This window comes from Cydia amplana, chromosome 17, assembly GCF_948474715.1.
Source record: "Cydia amplana chromosome 17, ilCydAmpl1.1, whole genome shotgun sequence".
Classification (NCBI taxonomy): Eukaryota; Metazoa; Arthropoda; class Insecta; order Lepidoptera; family Tortricidae; genus Cydia; species Cydia amplana.
Genome location: NC_086085.1, coordinates 4,044,338 through 4,064,646, shown reverse-complemented (window position 1 = coordinate 4,064,646; position 20,309 = coordinate 4,044,338). Strand labels below are relative to the sequence as shown.

The window sequence follows — 20,309 nt, the reverse complement described above, 5'->3', positions numbered from 1 at the left end:
ACCTATAGTGTAGGAAATAGAGTTGATTTTGCGTTGTTGGAAAATTGAACGAAACAAAGCAAAAGCGACTCTGTTCCAATTGAATAGGATTTAAATTTCATCGAACTGAAGAGGTGCTATAGGTAGGACCTTGGGTCTTGGGCCTAAAAAAATATTCCGAATAACGTTCTAGTGTTACATAAAGGTGACTAAATAAGTACTTAATTCTAATATTTTCGATATAAATAAATTATGCATTTCTTGACTTTAAATTGTCTACCAGTCCACGAAGACACGTTTAAGTGACCATTCATGAACCCTATGCCATCGTATTAGGGTTTATAATAAGTCAATGAAATGCTTGCTAAAAAATAGTAAGTCACAACTAAAGTTGCGCCGAATTCATTTTTGGCAAAATTTTTAATTATAGCATATTTCAAAAGGTAAAAAGTTACTAAATTCAGTTCAACAACGTGACGATATTACTCAATAAAACAAAACTCTCAAACAATCACTATTTGGTTTGTTACCGGGATTTGTCCAAATATTGGTGAAAATTACCCTGACAATTTGCAAACCAAACCCAATAATACATTTTATTTTATGAGTAATTTAATTAATCAAATAAATAAATAATTTTTAAACTAAACAAGAACTTAACACAGACTCGCTAAAATTGTTATCATAAACGTTCAAAACGACATAGTATTTGTGTGTTTTATTTTACATAGGATGGTATGGGATCAACTTTCTATTGCCGTATCTCAAATATTTGATTTCGATTATTTCCTGGTCATTATTTTCATGACTTACCTATACGATTTGTGATCACTATACATGAACTTTTGTGTTTGATTAGACAGTATTTCTTTTTTTCTATGCGAGCACTGTTTATTGACAGAATTAATTGCTTTTCAGCTTTTAAGTTTTTGTAGTTTTATGGCGTATAAATTTACGACGACGATCGCAAATAATAGATCATTTAATGTTTTCAAGATTTTTTGTCCAAGATCGTATCCGAGTTGTAATATCCGAATGAGCTGTTACATGATTTTGAATTTGAACCCTAAAAACAGGCCGGTGAAGTTGCTTTTTAAACGGGCTTGCTGCTTCTCAATCTTGGCGAATTCGGCAGCTAACTATGCCTCTTGTTTAACAGATGAAGGCTTAAGCCGAAAAAAATCACCTCGGAACATTTAACTATATGAAAATGTACATACGCGCATCCACATTCAGGTGCTAATGAACAATGTGGCTGCGGTGTATTCGATATACATCAGACCTTAGGTTTACGCTCACAGTTTAGGGTCTAGCGGTGTACTGACGCCCGGCTCCGGTACGTGCGGTGCGTGTGGGGCGTGCGGGGCGTGTGGGGCGTGTGGGGCGTGCGGCGCGTGTGGGGCGTGCGGCGCGTGTGGGGCGGACAGCGAGCCCGCCAGCTCTAGCCGGGCGTGCTCGGAGGCTACCAGGGCTTGAAGTTCCTCCTGAAAACAAATTGTACAACTTATTTACATGTTTAGAATAAATAGATGTCGCTACGGTCCCCTTGACCCATAATATGGTGGAAAGATTTGCTGGCTATGGATGAGGTCTTGGTGGCTCAGATGGCAGAGCGCTGGAGTATCGATCCAGAGGCCGTGAGTTCAAGTCTCACCCAAGACAGTAATTTTTCCACTTTTAAATTTATTCTAAGCTTAATAGCATCGTTCGCAGACGTTTCTGCTTGTTAAAAATTAAAATTATTTACATGTTTCGTTATTTTTATTTTATTAGAAGACCAACAGCTTTTACAAACAATATAGACTTATGGATACAACCATGAAGCCAATAACAGGTCTCCCTAACAGATACAAACGAAAATATTACGGATTTGCTTGGGCACTAGGTTTAGTAGGTATTACAAAATTGTGTGTGCGTCGACTGTGTATGTGTGTGTGTGTGTGTGTGTGTGCGTATGTCGTGTGTTCACTCCTCCACTTGATTGTTATTAATTTGTTATCTAGTCATGTCAACTCATGAAATCCTCATTATTTACATGTGAGCAAAACGTATTAAAATTATTTTAAACGGGTTACTCGCATATTATTAATCGTTTATAGTATTTTATGCAACCGTGAAAAGGCGAGTGGCGTGAGTAACAATTTGAGGCGAAGCCGAAAATTGTTAATAAAGACGCCACGAGTATTTATTGACTCAGTTAAACAACGTTGCATACAATACTTTTTCTACGACCAAGCACTTACTTTGAAATAAAATTGTAAATTATACAAATATTTTTAATTCAAGAAGTAGCAAAAATGGAGGGTACGGGCGGGAAAAGAATGGAATGAATGAAAAAAAAAAACATGTCTATGGTTCACTTATTTGTCAGAGATGACATTTAAAATAAGGTTGACAACACTGTATTTCATTCAATATCTGGTGTACGGGCCTCGTCTGCAACAAAAAACTCGTCGATTAATACAACGAGTTCAAAACGCGTGTTATCGATATTGCTACAAAGTTCCTCCAAGGAGCCATATCACACCGTTTTTGAACAAATCTTCGACTCTGAATATGGCATCACGTAGACATTTACATCTTGCTTGTCTTCTCTTTGGCGTTATAAATTGCAAGTCACCCGAATATCTTTATTCTAAAATAAATATTTCTTCTTTTCACAATCGACACGCCACAAGATCTACTCGACGTTGCATTTTAGAAGTACACCCCCATAGGACGATTGCCTTTACCGGTTGTTTCCGTTATCTCGCGACCAAATGCTGGAATGATATCCCTCCGCCTTTAAGACAGCTTAAATCCAAAAAAACATTTAAAAATCACTTTAAAAAAATACTTCTTGAAAAACAAACCGCTGGGATTCCATTCGGCTATTTGGTTGCAGATTTTAGGATATAACATGGTGGGGCTGGTGTCACACAACTAGGAGGCTTACACACAGTACACACGGGTCAATTTTTACCAATTTTTACCTATTATCTAAGTATTTTATCAAAAATTATCACACGACATGCACAAATACTCACACTTACACTGTACGATTGTTTCCGACGTACGTAAATACTTCTTCGTAAATATATTCTTTGTTGTGACCTGGGTCCCGGCAGAAAATCAGTGCTTTGCTCGAAAGAGCGAAGCGTATCACTGAGCCGTGACCCTTTTGTCCTGCTGCAACGCACACAGTTTGTACCTACCTACCTACTTTTATTAAATCTTACTTTTGTACCTACTCATTTCTATGTTATTTTCTTTGTTAGTGTAATAATAATTTTTTTTTTTCCTTTTCTTCTGTTATGATGATTGTGTGTAAATTTATATTGTGTGTCATTGCAGCTGTCAAATAAATGATTTATCTATCTATCTATCTATCAATATTTTTTAAGTGGTCATTACACGAAGTATCGTAAAATCGCCAAAAAGATACTGCATGTATGCACAAATTCTTTTTTGGGGAATAGACTAAAGACTTGTCTTGACAACTATAATGTAGGGTTTTAAAGGTGTGTGCACGACCCTTTAAATGACAAAAAAAGTACGGTAGTAGAAAAAAAATTTAATGCTGAATATTTGAGTAGGTATAATTATACTGTAAGTTACAATGACTCACCCCCCACCCGAGCTTCTGGGCCAGCTCGCGACACCCCTCGTCGCAGTCCCCGAGCCGCGCCACGTCCCTGGTCGCGTCCCCGTCCAGCTGCAGCCCGCCCGACGACAGCCCCCACAGCCGCAGCAGCGGCGAGCGCAGCCCCGCCTTCTCGCGGTTGATGAGCAGCCGCGGACACTAGTCTAGGACCCTGTGTACATGATGCACTCACCCCCCACCCGAGCTTCTGGGCCAGCTCGCGACACCCCTCGTCGCAGTCCCCGAGCCGCGCCACGTCCCTGGTCGCGTCCCCGTCCAGCTGCAGCCCGCCCGACGACAGCCCCCACAACCGCAGCAGCGGCGAGCGCAGCCCCGCCTTCTCGCGGTTGATGAGCAGCCGCGGACACCAGTCCGGGACCCTGCCAATGATTTGTAACTCAAGATAGGTTATAGGCGTTCCAAAATTGAAGCGCTCACCTTGTGACAAATTGGACAAGTTGCCTTTAGTCGCGGCTGGACAAGCGAGAAATGTGCACGTGCTAACAAGCTCCCGCACACCGAAAGAGAAAGAGACGACCTTATGTTTAACGAGTGTGACAAAGATGGATGGAATGAGAAAATTAATCAAAAATAACAGATTTCTTCGTAGGCACAGAAATAAATATGGAAGTATTTTTTGTGCACAAGTATTGAGTATAACCTATCTATGGTTATATAATATCAAGGTTTAAGTGGATTGGCCAATCTGATGAAATTGTCCGATCGAATCAGGCCGTGCGGACGCAAACGCTAATTTGATTCCCCGATCAATCAGCAGGTGCGGACACAAAAATGCCAATTTTCGAAGTTAGTATCTATGGAATGCAAATTGGTGATTAAATTGTGTACGTGTGGACACTAAAGTCCCCGTCAATAGAACTTGAAAACTATGTAAACAAACCGCCATATTAAAATTGTCTCTGAATGCTGAATTTACTAGTGATGGGCAAGACTCTTACTTATTAATTTACTAATGTCAAACCATATCGAAGAATAAAATACCAAAAGTAAAAAAACAAGTAGTTACTTATTTTTAATTTGTTTAATCACGATCAAAAGACAAATTGGTACTTAAAAATTATGTATTGATGTATTTTACAACCGCGGCGGTAGGTACAGAGCGTGAGTTGGGTAGTGTGTAGCGGGTTTATATCACAAACTTTGGTCACAACACTACCCATCATAGACAATTGTAGAATTTAAAAGAAACAAAAACGTCATTCCATCAGGTCCTAATAACCTAACTTATGAAACCATTTTAAACTTTCTTCTCGCAGGCTCTCTCCGAACACTATGTCCTAACTACAGTTCTGTCACTCACATGTCGATGAGGGAAGCAAACAGCTGCACCTCCAGCGACGAACCCATGATGAGCATGTTGCAGTGCTGGAAGCCTCGCAGGCTCTCTCAGAACACTATGTCCTAACTACAGTTCTGTCACTCACATGTCGATGAGGGAAGCAAACGGCTGCACCTCCAGCGACGAACCCATGATGAGCATGTCGCAGTGCTGGAAGCCTCGCAGGCTCTCTCAGAACACTATGTCCTAACTACAGTTCTGTCACTCACTTGTCGATGAGGGAAGCAAACGGCTGCACCTCCAGCGACGAACCCATGATGAGCATGTCGCAGTGCTGGAAGCCTCGCAGGCTCTCTCAGAACACTATGTCCTAACTACAGTTCTGTCACTCACATGTCGATGAGGGAAGCAAACAGCTGCACCTCCAGCGACGAACCCATGATGAGCATGTCGCAGTGCTGGAAGCCTCGCAGGCTCTCTCAGAACACTATGTCCTAACTACAGTTCTGTCACTCACATGTCGATGAGGGAAGCAAACGGCTGCACCTCCAGCGACGAACCCATGATGAGCATGTCGCAGTGCTGGAAGCCTCGCAGGCTCTCTCAGAACACTATGTCCTAACTAAGATGTAATTTTTTTTTAAAAGATGTGTCCCGCCGAGTTTGTTGCCGGTCCCATATTGGGATACCCTCCTCCAATTGAGGGGGGGATTTAAATCTTCTCGGGGCAGAGGTGTAGGGTTGGAGCCGGTCTACCTAGCTTTATTTGACGTTCATAAGCGCATTGTAATTATGCCTACCTGAATAAACTATCTTTTATCTTATCTTTAACTACAGTTCTGTCACTCACATGTCGATGAGGGAAGCAAACGGCTGCACCTCCAGCGAGGATCCCATGATGATGAGCATGTCGCAGTGCTGGAAGTCCTCCTGCAGGCAGTCTTGGAAGCGGTCCGGCAGGCTCTCCCCGAAGAACACGATGTCAGGCTTAACTACACCGGGGCAGGCGGTGCAGATCGGGATTTGGTCCGAGAATATATGCTCTGTGGAAATTGTATGGTAAATTTAAATTTTTAGGTTTTATTTTGATTTATTTTTAGGTTTGAAATGAAAACGTAATTGGCTCCACTTTTGTACAATCAGCATCAAAAAATTATCAGACTTCGCGTCAAAATGTATCACTACACCTTATAAAACAACGTGTATGTATAGTGATGTGCCGTTCTCGAGAAAGTGCGAGAACATGAGAATGTTGCGGGCATGTTCTCGAGAACATTCTCTCGGGCGGAAATTTCCGAGAAAGTGTCCGAAATGTATAAAATATTTGTTTTTTTTTCATTGACATTTAAATATATTTACTATTTATAGCTTTATGTGAAACATTTAATCTCCACCGAATATTCTAGGAGGAAATTCTCAATGCTCTCGAGAATTTTCCCAGAATGTTCTCGGGAATGTTCTCCGGAGAACTTTCTCTGCGGCTATCTGGGTCATGTTAAAGGAGTTTTTATGTTAATAAAAGACAGTGCGATATAAAAAAAACTATTATAATGATTTTTGTATTGCACATACATATACTCTTAAATATTTGAATCATTTTCAATGATTATTACCTATATACAAAATCAACAATTAGAAATATAAACTAAAATCGTATCGCTTTCATTATCTACACAGTGTTCTTCAATGACCTCTTCGGAAGCTGCTGAATGATTATGGACAGTTTCTTTAAGTTTTTTTGGTTCCAAATCCCGTTTTACTTCAGTGGGGCTATTTTTACAGTTCAAAACTATGTGCCGCGCGAATCTTGTTGCATTTTTGTTCATATAAATTACAAAACAAACACACATATTTAACTCGGTTATTGTCTGTTAACGTTCTAAAATATTCAAAAACTTTACTTTTCTTCATTTTTAGTAACAAACTCGAGTACCATTTTACATAAAATGACAACTGTTCGGCGTATGAGCTGTGATGACACTTAGTCAAATGTGGCTAAACTAAATCCTAAGTAGACGTGTGCGCCGCGCCGGCGCGCCGCCGCCGCCGGCCTTTTTTGCCACGCCGCTGCCGCCGATAAATGATCGGCGTGAAATCGGCGTGACCTTGAATGTTGTTAATTAGCTATTCCGAGTTGGTATTTGGATTACAATATGAATTTTTTGTATAATATATGTTAGAGTTGTCAAATATACATCAATTATTAATTAAATGAAACAGAATAGCCAAGTTGCATAAACAATTTGACATACCAAGTAAAGTGTCACCGCAAAATCGCGAAGGAAATGATATCCCAATTTGCAAGAAAACAGTAAAAAACCGACATTTAAGTGCGTGTAAATAACCAGGAAGCAGCCATCAACCCGCAGAAGCTTCTGCCAGCTGCAGAACACAAAACTACAGGCATAGACTAAGAATCCTCTAGACGGAGTTTAGAGCAATTATTTCATGAAACCGATGCTGCCAAAAATTCTGGGGTGCGGGGGACGAGGTGAGCGAGTCCCCTTGCCGTGTTTGGTCCGTTCAAAGACACGGACGTCACACAAAGACACTTTGACTCGAAGATGGAGTAAAACTACCGTATATTTGTGGCAGAGGGGGGTAGCGCTACTATGCTCAGTCTAGAGGATGTCTTGTCTGTGACTACCGGTAAGCCCAGTCACCTTCCTTTAGGTCAGTATAGTGTATAGTACAGGTACAGCAATTACAGTCCACCACGATTGGCTTTACGCCACATTTTCTGGTATTGTTGATAAACAATTTGACACACCAAGTAAAGTAACTGAGTAATCCTAAGTATTCAAGAAAGATGAGGGGGCGATAATTATGAAGTAGGATTTGATCCTGTTAATTGGGAATTCACATTACCTCACATACGAAGGCAGAATGCTCTATCATAGAAAGACTTACAATTAACTAGGCAACGAAAACAGGGCTCATGTAGTGGAGTCAAGCAAAAATCTGAGAACATTGGTGTGCGAAAATTCACGAGACCCTGACTAAAAATGTCGAGAAGAAAGAGACAGAGTGACAACACTATAGATTCACTGTCAATCTGGCGAACAGCGCAAATGCTTGCCCAGCGGTAATGTGCAAGCTGTAAATGGGTAAAGCAACATTATCATGTCACTCGATGCTATTTCTTGTAACAAATTGTGCTACCTACTATTGTCGCCTTCCTGACGGGATTAACAAGAAGAAATACATCGACGACTCTTCTAAAGAAATTTGAAGATGAAAGTTCTAGAGAGGTCTTAAGATCAACAATTCCAAAACCAAAGTAAGGCGATTACGAAAAAGCGAGAATCTTGGGTTGATAACCAGTGCTGGTGGTTGCACGCCGAGATACGCCGCAAAGCTGGCATGGCTAAGAGTGCTATGGCTAAGGCTAACGTCGACAAGATCTGGAAGAAGAGAGGTATTCGAATTCGACGTGCAACTAAAGTACGCTTGCGCTTGATACGAGCTCTCGTCTTTTCAATATTCCAGTATGGTGCCGAAACGTGGAGCCTCAAAAAGTGTGAAGGATAATTTAGGAATGAATGGCAAACGTGCTCGAGTTGGAGCATTGTGAGATGGTAGAGAACGCTATGAAGAGGTCGGCTTGCGGCAGTCTGACCTCGCGAAATGGAGACAAAGTAAATGTGGTCGTAATCCTCAGCAATGTGAAAACGAAAAAGAAGATACGTCTCAGTGAACCTGGTGCTTCCTGCTTGTACGACAAGAAAACCAATAAATAAAAGCCATAGCAGTCCACTATGTCTAGCAAACTTCAAGGATATTTGGAGTTCTGTTTTGTTAAAGTACCTACGTCATTTTTAATACGATAAGGCAATGAAATCATGAGAATATTGAGAGTTACCGATCGAATCGATAGTCATTGGGACCAGGTAACCCCTTAATGCAAGCCAGTTACTAGAGAAATTTAAGTTATTATAGCTATGCTATATTAATTTACAAACCCAATTTTACTCAGTCTATTCAAAACAATACATTGTAGTTCATTACCCAGCAACCTGGATTGATACAATTTTCAAGAAAAACAACAAATTAATGATTTTTCTTAAGAAACCTGAAAGTCAAGGTCACGCCGAAAACACGCCGCCGCCGCCGATTTTTTGGCATACGCCGCCGCCGATCATTTTTTAATCGGCGCACACGTCTAATCCTAAGGGAACAAATGAGGTGATAGGAGTGGGGTCATCGCTGAAGAATCTTTATCTATACCGCAAACCCCACGTGTGGTTTAAAGATTTCTTTGTTTAAAAATTACCTGAAGAAGTAATTCGAGAGTCTCAAGCATTGTTGAAAATATGTCATGGTAATTAACGAACAGTAGTTGTCTTATCTCTTCTTACCTGGTGTAAAGGGTAATCCCTACTTAGAGTTAAAAGTTATAATGCTAAAAACTATTTAATTCTAAAGTAAACTCCTGTATTTGCTAAAACAAGGTTTTAAGTAAAAAATATATTTGTACTAAAAACAACATGGAGATCGTAGGAGATAAAATTGATAATTGATTAAATAACAAAGGAATGTATAAAAGTTTGCGAGCAGCATCAATTAATTAATTTTATAATAAATTAATTCTATTTATAATATTGAGTAGTTTCATTTCTGTAATTACTGTTTAATTGCGGTATGTACTAATGTAAAATAACAAGCAAATCGATAATTTCAAAAATTATCTCCTATTTTATTCGAAATTTTCGCCAGAACGTTCTCATCAAGAAAGTCCCAAGAACATTCTGGAGAATATTCTCGGGACTTTCTTGAGAACGTAGAGAAAGTAGTCTTTGAAATCTATTATTGTTTAACGGTCTTGCCGACACCTATTAGCCGCTTAAAGAAAAATATAAAATACAATAAAAACCCAAACTTTGCATTTATTTAATACACTTTCTCAGAAATTTCCGTTTAAGAGAATGTTCTCGAGAAAGTGGGGAAATTCTCACGAGAAGGAATTTCCGAGAGCGAGAACATTCTCACCGGCACATCTCTATGTATGTATGTTCGCGATAAACTCAAAAACTACTGAACGGATCCTTGAGGTAGGTTTAGGTGTACAATCTGTTAAGATTTTGTGTAACACGTGCGAAGCCGGGACGGGTCGCTAGTGTTTCTATACGTTAAACAGTGAGACTGTCACACATACTGATGAACGCAAACTGTAGAGATATATCTCAATTTGGGATGATATTCCTGGCTGGCAAGTATTTTTGGTGCATTGTATATTATATACAGTATGTATAGTATACTAACAAAAAACATTTACTCAAACCTGTTAATGTGTAGGTCACACTGAGCAACTTTTACTATGGCACCGACCCCGAAATCACGAAAAAAAATTTGGTTGTTTCATACATTTTGCTGGTTATTCGCGATTTCGAGGTTGTTTGTTGCCATAGTAAAAGTTGCTCAGTGTGACCTACACATTAACGGTTTTGAGTCAATGTTTTTCGTTAGTTTACATACTGTATATTGTTGTCTACCTAAAAGCGTTCTTCAGCTTACTGTGGGACGTCAATCTGTGTAAGAATGTCCTATAATATTTATTTATTTATAAGGAGTTGTACCTTTAATGAACTCAAGCGGGTATTGCTTCCTGCAGTCGATACAGTGCGACGTGTAAAATGTCCCGTGGGCTTCAACTAACTTTTCTTCTGGGATACCGGCGCCGCGCTCTAGCGTGTCGATGTTCTGAGTGTAGTGGCGGAGGAGAAGACCTGGAAAAAACGATGGTATCTTATAAAAGTTACACTTGTATGACCACTTTTTCCTTTTTTTTGAAATTATCAAAATATGCAGCACTACTATGCTCAGTCTAGAGGATGTCTTGTCTGTGGTGACAGCCTATTTTCTCCGAAACTACTGGACCAATTAAATTGGCACAGATATGTAAGTTTGTGACCCAAAGACGGACATGTAACGTAAATAAATGAATTTTAAATATGGAGGCCATTTTTGGGAGGTAAATGAGAAAATTAAAAAATAAAGTTTTTCAAACTATATTGTGTAAATCGTGTTACATAATATATCAAATGAAAGAGCTCATTGTAAGAATCTCAAATATATTTTTTTTAAATTTTAGGATAAATAGTTTAGCAGTTATTCAAGAGAGTCCGACTCGCACTTGGCCGGTTTTGTTTGGTATAAATCCGAACTTACCAAGCCCAGATTAACTACCAGTGTCTGCGCCTGCCCTAATAGCTCATATGCAATACCACTTTACCTTTCTCATGTAAAAGCCTGATGAAATAGTGTGACACAGTAGGCTTGAAGCTCCCCGGAAACAGCTCTTTGGCTAACAGAAAGAAAGGCTTGGGGTTCTGTCGGAAGAAGTTGATTTCAAAAATGGCCTGCGGCTCGGGGAGGTTGTACTTCTGCAGGTTGTGGTAGAGACCCGTTTCTGGACTCCGGAAGTCTGGGATTCCGGCCGCTGGAACAAAATAGGATGTTTAAAATTTATATATATTTTTTAAGCTTGCTGGTTTTAGAGTTTAAACTTGTAGTGCTTACCATATAAGAAACTAAAGTGTCATTCAATAGAATGTGCTAACTGTGCATTCAATAGTGCGTGACATTGAATGTCAATTTACTAATAACTTTTGTTTACATAGTATGTATATATGTATGTATAAACTCTTTATTGTAGAAAACACAAAACAAATTTATGGCACAGGATAGGCAGTACAAAGGCCAACTTATCCCTTTAAGGGATTTCTTCCAGTTAACCTTTGAGTAGATGAGAATTGATGAAGAACATAGACAAATATAGCACTGAGTACAATACAATAGACTAGAGGAAAGTCAATAAAATTATAAAAGAGGGCGAAAATAAATAATATAAGATAAAAATTAGAAGCATAGTTAGCAAGTTCTATTGAATGACATTTCACTAGGCAAAATTAAATATAGTTTTGCATGCTTTCTTATAAATGAGACTATACTTTTGAAATTAGTTAGGGAAAATCTGGAATAATATTACAACACACTTGAATTTAAATAAATTAAAAATTATTCCTTATTGCCATTTTAGTCCCAAAAATAATTTATAAATCAAATAAAGCATTTAAGCACCATGACTTAGTAAAAAAATTGCCTAGAGTCTGTTCGGAAAGAGAAGAGTCGTGGAATGTATTGGGCCTCATACATTCCACGACTCTTCTCTTTCTGCAGACTCTAACATAAGTTGTTAATCTGTATATTTGGCACATCATTACAAAAGTTTTTATTATTTTGTTATTAAACTATTGAAAATTACCTAACTAAAACCCTGACTGATGATCAGTCAAAGTGATCAATGTAAATATCAGATAAATTAAAACCTTCAAATAAAACTTTGTATATCACCCACACTTAAAAAAGTAACTAAATGCTTGCAATCTAATCAATAGGACTATTCCATAATATTTGACTCATCATAGACTAAATTGACCTTGAATTTGTTATGTACATAAACAGTATGTAACCAAAATATTCCACTTAGTAACTGATTGTAAACATGATGTATTTTATTTACATAAATTATACCCTTCAATTATTTATGCAGATTGAATAAAAATGTTACTTACAAGTGGAAATGCCCGCTCCCGCCAATGTTATAATGTTTTTGCATCGCGATCCCTTGATCCATTTCACGATACCGTCTAGGTTGACTTCATCCAAAACCTTTTCTACCGGCGCCGCCGGCTCCGTAGGCTCATAGAAACCGAGTTTTTGAGCCAAGTATCTACGGATAGAGTCTACATCCAAATCCCGAAGGCGGGCGCCCATAGTTTCTATATGATTTGGCGGGACGGTCGACGCATCTAACGAGTCTTCTCCTGAAAGTCAATAACATTATTAATACCTTCAACCTATGCGTACCGGCAAGAAATGGGTGAAAAAATAGCTACCATCGCTAGTCCCGGGTGGTGAATTGGCAGACATCGTTGGTAAATATTGTAAATTACGACTCCAAATCTTTGTCCACTTTAACCACGGCCTCTTTGACAGATAAACGTAGCGCATTCTCGGAAATGGTTACAATTCCTGGATGTTTACGACGTTTTTGCCTTTCAGCAACGATTACGTAATGTTGTAAAGTTTCGGATTGTATAAATGTAACCTAATCAGTGTTTTACTTCTTATTTATTTATATGCTTTTGACATTGAAATCACTCTAAATACATAATATAATTAATTTAAAAGTACTGTACGCCATTATCACAGCCAACTTCGTAAACATGAATTACAATAGATTTAAGGCTTTACCACACCACACGATCACAAATGGCGATCTACAGGAACTCTGCCGTTGGTTGCTTGTTTTTTTTCTGAAAATATGAGTCCGAATCTAATCTATAGCTGGTCAACCAAATCTTGTCAGTAAAAAAAGGCGCGAAATTCAAATTTTCTATGGGACGAAATCCCTTCGCGCCTACATTTTTCAAATTTGCCGCCTTTTTCTACTGTCAAGATCTGGTTGACCAAGTATAGTTTGTATTGTTAACGCTGTAGCAGATTGGCGTACTGGTTCTCAACCGTACGTATGTTAAGGACACAGTTATAAGTGAGAGCGAGAAAGAGATATGCTGATCGGACCCAGATCTGATCCGGCACGTCCGTCTATTATGGCCTTTACATGTATAGAGACCCCTTAAGGCACAGAGCCAGTTAAAAAAAAAATTACATTACTGTCACTGTGATTGTCATGTGTCTGTCAGGTCCAAAGAGTAAAGTAAGTATGTCAGGTCCATCAGTTGAATCAGTTCAGTTGAGGCGAGGGTTGAGGTAGGTTAGTATTATTAATTATAGTTTCAGTTTTAATTTTTATACTTTATTGTCATTCAGTGTTATCTGATATATATATTCAGACGTTGGGGCGACGTGTGAAATTAAAAATGCGTTATGTTACTAAAAGATTAACTGAAGTATTTTAAAAGTTACAGTACTTAAAAACCTGTTAACCACCATGGCCACTACACAAATCGACGAATCTATCGCAAAGTACGAAGCGTTCATCAACGACGTCTTAAAAGAAGATCTAAAAAAGGTGGAATGGCGATTGCAACAAATCAACACAGAAATCACCGACTTGATTCAACAAAAACACACAATAGAAGTGGTAACTTCAAAAGAGAAACATCCCGAAGGTTTCAAGACGCAGGTGAACTTAGGATGCAACTTTTTTATGGAGGCCTCAGTTCCGGACACTTCAACAATGCTAATAAACGTTGGATTGAATCATTTTCTTGAATTTCCTGCGGAGGAGGCTGTGAAATATTTGGATGTGAGAATTAAGGCGTATGAGAGGAAAGCGGAGGAGTTGAAAGACCAGAGTGCTAAGACTAAGGCTCATATTAAGCTTATGTTGTTTGGTATTGGGGAATTGCAGGAAAAAGCCGCTAAGGGATAGTGATGTTCCGTAAGGTCGGGGTACTCTAGCCCTTACAAGGTTACTTTGCCCACCCATGAAAACCCATTTATTGAAACAATAAATTCTTAAAAACGACACTAAACTCTTACACAAAAACAGATTAATCTCATAATGTGGTTTTTAAGAATTTATCAATTCAATAAAATAGGTTTTCATGGGTGAACAAAGTAACCTTGGAGAGCTAAAGTCCCCAACCTTACAGTTTTGTCTTTGATCCACTTAGTGGAGAACTTTTTTACAAGGAAATCTAGCCAACTATTTTTCTATATGTTCTAAAGCTCAGCGGCATGTAAACTTTGAGTGTCAAAGTAACCTGCTTTCAAGTATAGTTTGCTAAAGTAAGCAGTGGCATAGCTAGGCGTGGGCGAAATGGGTCCACACTAGTGTTGTGAATAATGCTCATTTTGAGGCTTAACGCCTCAAAGGCGGCAAAGACGATTTCTTACATCCATACGTGTAAAATAAATAAATACAATTCTCAAATATGGTCGAGTCTTCAAGACTTACGAGTCTTGAGGGGTCGAGTCTTTAAGCCTAAAAATAAGCATTATTCACAACACTGGCCCACACACTTCATCTCGGGAATACACATATAAAGAAAAGGGCCTCGCAGTTGCGACTTCACCCACAGCCAGATTAGTTCACAGTAACACTACACCACTGAAAGAAAGGACTCTAAGCATGAAGAATTTTGTACATTGCCCTGCCTGTTTCTATCTTTATTGCATGCGCATAATGATATTGCTGTTCTGCCGATGATGCTGGCAGTCAATGCCACTGTCAGCAAATCAAGTTTCGCTGCGGTGACTAAATACAAAGTTGTAAACATGGCTTTGACAATAGTTATTTGTTTTACAAGGGGGCAAAGTTGGTGTTTAACCGCTCGTGCTAATATTGATACCCGAGCAAGCGAAAGATTCCAAAATTGAATAAAAAATGGAGTCTTGAGCGTTGCGAGGGTTTCAAAGCACGAGGGTTAAACAAAATTTGCCCCCAAGTGAAACACAAAATTTTTCACCACACCAATCCGAAGCAAATATTAAATGTAAAATATCAAACAAAATCAAACCAAATCAAATCCAAATGAATGTTATTAAAAATTTATCATCCGAAATCATCATTTAAAAGTAAATTCTACCAGCAAACATAGGAAAACAACTCAAAATTTGCATTTGATTACTTTGCCCATGGACCTAGAATATTACGGACGGACTGTCACCTAAGACAAACTGTGACACTGCAATGGCGGACGGTTTGAATGTGTGCGTGTAGACGAGTGTTACCATGTAACACAAATTCTCCCCTAATGGTGAAACAATTATTTTTAATATCGTCCTTTTTTTCAAATAAAAAATTTAGGACAGTTTTACGTTAGACAATAAAAAAGGTGTGTACGTATCTGATTTTATAGGTCTTGAAAATGCGCAATATTGCACAATTACTTTGTGCAAACATTATTTTCAATACCTAATGATACTTAGCATCGTAATGAAATCAGTTCGTCATGTTTTTTTAATTTATACATTTAACTTGAAACATATCTGGTTTTCAACAAAAAAATATAATACATAACAAACAAACGTTAACTATCAAACATGCATGTAAGCGTCTAATCTCCTTAGTATCGGGAAATTACCATACCGACCTAGTTTGAAATGCACAATCAATAATTTAACCATTTACCTAAATGATCTCTTAATACATAATGATTTAATAAGAAGGGTATCAATTACCCTACTTTCGGGAAATTACCCTATTCATGTTACTGATCACACTCCTGTTTTGCAGTTTGATAATTTATAAACAACAAATTATCGTGATTTTACGTACTAATTGATAAACTTAAGTATGAAAAGTTATTCTATGACTTTTTTTCTTTCGATCGGTACAATTCTAGCAGGATTTAACTACGTATGCCGGCATATTTTATATTTTTCTTCGACATGTTTACTTCAATGACGTTTCGATTCGTCTGACGGCAAACTGGTGGATGTGGGCTGTCAATGTGTGCGTGTCACGCGTAAATACTATGAAACTGGTGGATGTTGGAATCACAGTTGTGTTGTAAGCGAAACTCTGTCCGTAATATTATAGGTTCATGACTTTGCCTCACATATGAATAAAATGCAACTTTGCTATCAGTTTTTGAAGTGCAAAGTAAGCCTTTCTGAGCTGGTGTGGTGAAAAGTATTTTGTTATGGGTTTAGAATAAGATTTATTGTGATATTATGTACTGTAATGTGGATATTAAAATTATTTTCAATAACTGAAATGATTGTTCCCATTTCTCTTTTTACAACATCTTTGCAATCCTGTCTCTCTGTATAGTTGACTGGTAGTAAATTTCATATATTAAGTGAGCTATTTTTAAACTACTGTTTTTTTATATTCAGTTACATTTATTGAGTCATATTGACTCTTTAAGTTAAATATATCTATTCCAATAGGCAATATGTAGTTTATTTTCTAACCTAGGTTAGTAATAATTATTATTGATATCTTTACAGAGGTAGATTAACCTTTTCGACGCCGTGTCAAACACAAAAGCTGTCTCTCAGACGCCACGTCACCGAAGTGTCGAAACTGAAATTGAACTTTATGCTTATGCACCTAGGTCTATGTTGCTCTGTGGTCTATGACCGATTAATACGTCTTTGGCGTTGGACCTGCGGTGCGTATATATCGGTCATTGGCGTCCAAAAGGTTAAATACACAATAATATTTGATGTTGGTAAGTAAACAAATCTTGTACTATAGTACAAGACTATAGTCGGACCAAGCTAACTCTGCATGGTATGTCTATGATATTTCTATGAAAAAATGTCGTTTATTATAGCGTCATTTAGATTGACTTTACACCTCTTCCAATCAATTAACCTTTTCCACGCCGTGTCAATGTCAGAAAACACAAAAGCTGTCACTCAGACGCCACATCATTGAAGTGTCAAAACTGAAGTTGAACTTTATGTATATGCTTGTAGGTCGATGTTGCTCTGTGGTCTGTGACCGATTAATCGGTCTTTGGCGTTGAACCTACGGTGCGGCTATATCGGTCATTTGGCGTCCAAAAGGTTAATAACTCTTAACACAACACTTACTAGACTCTGTGATAATTAGGTAAAGTATGTTTAAGTACTTATTTAAGAAAATATATTAGCTGCTAAAATTATTTTAAGCGTGGTCCTCACGTATTAATACTTAACTCGAAGAATCGCTTTACCTATTTCGATCCGTTTATATTAGCTGCTAATTATTATGTAAGTTTTCACCCCCTTCTAAATTAGTAATCCACCCTCAAGTAGTGAATCTCAATTGCCCGATCACCTTGAAGGTTTGTCAGCTGAAAACCTGCCTTTAGGCAAATTGGTTCATTTGAATTTTCAGAAGTACTTACTCAAGGACTTGGGGTGACTAGTTATTGCCTAATGAGAATAAGAAACTTAAAATTTGCATGAATATAATAGAATATTGAGGATAAGATGAGGAAAAATAAGATTCTTACTTTAGTATTTATTATTACATAATATTTGAAACTTAAACCAACTTAACGAACAAGTGTTATAAATTATATTTATTTATTAAGTAACAATTGTTTAGTCTTTGGGCGATTTGGGCATTATATTTAGTTTGTCGGAACGTCGCCAGGTGGTATTAGTGTGTATTAATACCACCGCGCGCTATCTGTGATGCAAAGCGTGAACTTACACAGTTACCTGTACGCTTCTTGTGCTTATTTTTGTAATTAATGTAACATTAACTGCATAGATGTCGCTGTAACAAAAATATCATCATCATTTTCCTCGCGTTGTCCCAGCATTTTGCCACGGCGCATGGGAGCCTGGGGTCCGCTCGGCAACTAATCCCTAGAATTGACGTAGGCACCAGTTTTTACGAGAGTGACTGCCACCCGACCCAGTGGGTAAACTAGGTCTTATTGGGATTAGTCCGGTTTCCTCACGATGTTTTCCTTCACCGAAAAGCGACTGGATCAAATGATATTTCGTACATAAGTTACGAAATACGTATATTTATGCAATTTTTACTCGTAATTGTTTTACAAATAATGATAGGTAGGTACCTATCTCTTTACTTTGCAGTGAACAGTATCTACTATCTACCATATAGCATACTAATTGTTTCACATACATCTGATACCTTTAAACGAGCAATTCTTGTATACTTATAGGTAGGTTCTATTTATAAAGGTAAGTACCTCTTATTCCTCCTGCCCTTATCCCATGTTATGTGGGGTCGGCACAACATGATTTGCTCTTCCAATCTCTTTTATCTTACGTCACCTCAACATTTTTTTGCCTATAGGCCTATGGCATTCATCCCTAATCCATACTAACCTACTACTTACTCCTCATCTTCTCCGTTACCCGTGCTGCTTTCAAACTTCCCCTTATATAAATACTCATTCTTAATAAATACGATCCTTTCTCGTCAAAAGGTACGTATATATTTCGGGGATCTCGGAAACGGCTCTAACGATTTCGATGAAATTTGCTATTATAAGGGTTTTCGGGGGCGAAATTCGATCGCATTTTTGAGATTTATAACTTTTATAAGTTTTCCGAGCAAAGCTCGCGGTCTCCCAGATAAGTATGTATAATTTTTTAAGCTTCAGTATACTGAACTGATTGGCCCAACACTGCACAAGACAGAAAAAGATGGCAAGAGCTGGAGGAGGCCTTTACCCGTGAGGGGTCCTAACCAAATTTTATAGTTTATAAATACTAGGTTAAGTGTACAAAATGATTTACTTAAAATATATTTTAATTTACCTACCTTTAAGTTGATATGTTAAGTTAATTTTTTTTTTCTTTTTTGGTTATGGAATAAATGGGCTTTTTATTTTATTTTATTATTTATTATTATACTGAACTGAGAATATACTGCTGCCACAGGTACTTGCATGGTTAAAATTATGATTTTCCGTTAAAATTATGATAACAGTTACAGTTAATTTATAAAGTAAGAAATTTTGAAAGTAGGAGAACCTTTATTATGTTTTGATTATTTGTATAATTGTAGGTATTTGTGTTAATTCTATAAGGCCCACTTGGACCATCCCATCCCACTAACCCGGGGTTAAGCAGTGAAATCGGTAACCCAGTGTCAAATTGTACCTACTGGTAACCATGGTAACTCCAGGTCTAACCGGTTAACCCCGGGTTAGTGGAATGCTGCAAGTGGGCCTAAGTGTATTGGCCGCCATGAATTATAACTTAATAGTACCTATAATAAGTAGTAGGTAGGTACTTAATTACTTAGTATTTGCTTATCTTACAATATCCTTATTCGCTCTTACCGTTTAATTTAATAAGGTTTTTAAGTAAACGGTAGGAAAACAAACCAAATTAATTGAATTGATTACATATTTAACTATTAATATAGGCCATGAACACTCCTTCATAGCCCACACAAGATAATGGCGCATATATAATTCGTGGCAAACGAGCGAAAAGACGGTTGGAACTCAAGGGGTGTCACATGCCCGTTGCCGACCCTTTTGAAAACTCACCGAAAAGAGATTGGTAAATATCAAATGAGATTTCGTTCCCGCGATGCGTAGGTACTTAGTTCGAACTTCGAACCCGCGACCTCCGGACTTACTTCCGGTACCTATTACTTGTTGTTGTATTTATCCTTAAGGTCTTAATTAGGCGTAACTATTACCAAAACTATTATCAGCACCGTTATACGGTTCATTTATAATTAAATGTTTATAAAAAAAGTGAAGAGCGAGTCGGATTGTTGTTGTTGGCTGAATTCAATAACTTTTTCCGGGAAGTGGCTTTGCATTGGGGTAATCTCGAAGGTAGTTTAGTTAGTAGTAGGGGTAGTTTCGAAATTCCCTAATATCTACTAAACACTTAGCACATTGACAAAACTTACGCTACAGGCTACAGTAACGCAACGCAGCAACGCGTAGAAATTGCTCCTATATAGTTTAGTAGATAGGTACCTATGTATATGGAAAT

The 20,309-nt window shown here is 38.0% G+C and overlaps 2 protein-coding genes across 2 annotated transcripts; one reads left to right on the top strand and one right to left on the bottom strand.

The window, feature by feature from the left end:
* Positions 1 to 1,222: 1,222 nt before the first annotated feature.
* Positions 1,223 to 13,129, bottom strand: LOC134656121 (NAD-dependent protein deacetylase sirtuin-2-like). The gene is made up of 7 exons (XM_063511641.1): positions 12,800 to 13,129; positions 12,476 to 12,727; positions 11,134 to 11,340; positions 10,478 to 10,627; positions 5,752 to 5,944; positions 3,795 to 3,981; positions 1,223 to 1,463 (listed from the first exon to the last, which is right to left on the bottom strand). The coding sequence occupies exons 1-7, from the start codon at positions 12,912 to 12,914 to the stop codon at positions 1,275 to 1,277; spliced, it is 1,293 nt and encodes a 430-aa protein (XP_063367711.1). The 5' UTR covers positions 12,915 to 13,129; the 3' UTR covers positions 1,223 to 1,274.
* Positions 13,130 to 13,821: 692 nt separating this feature from the next.
* On the top strand, positions 13,822 to 14,301 carry LOC134656006 (protein UXT homolog). The gene has a single exon (XM_063511523.1). It carries the CDS (start codon positions 13,858 to 13,860, stop codon positions 14,299 to 14,301), a length of 444 nt encoding a protein of 147 aa, XP_063367593.1. The 5' UTR covers positions 13,822 to 13,857.
* The last annotated feature ends 6,008 nt before the right edge of the window (positions 14,302 to 20,309 follow it).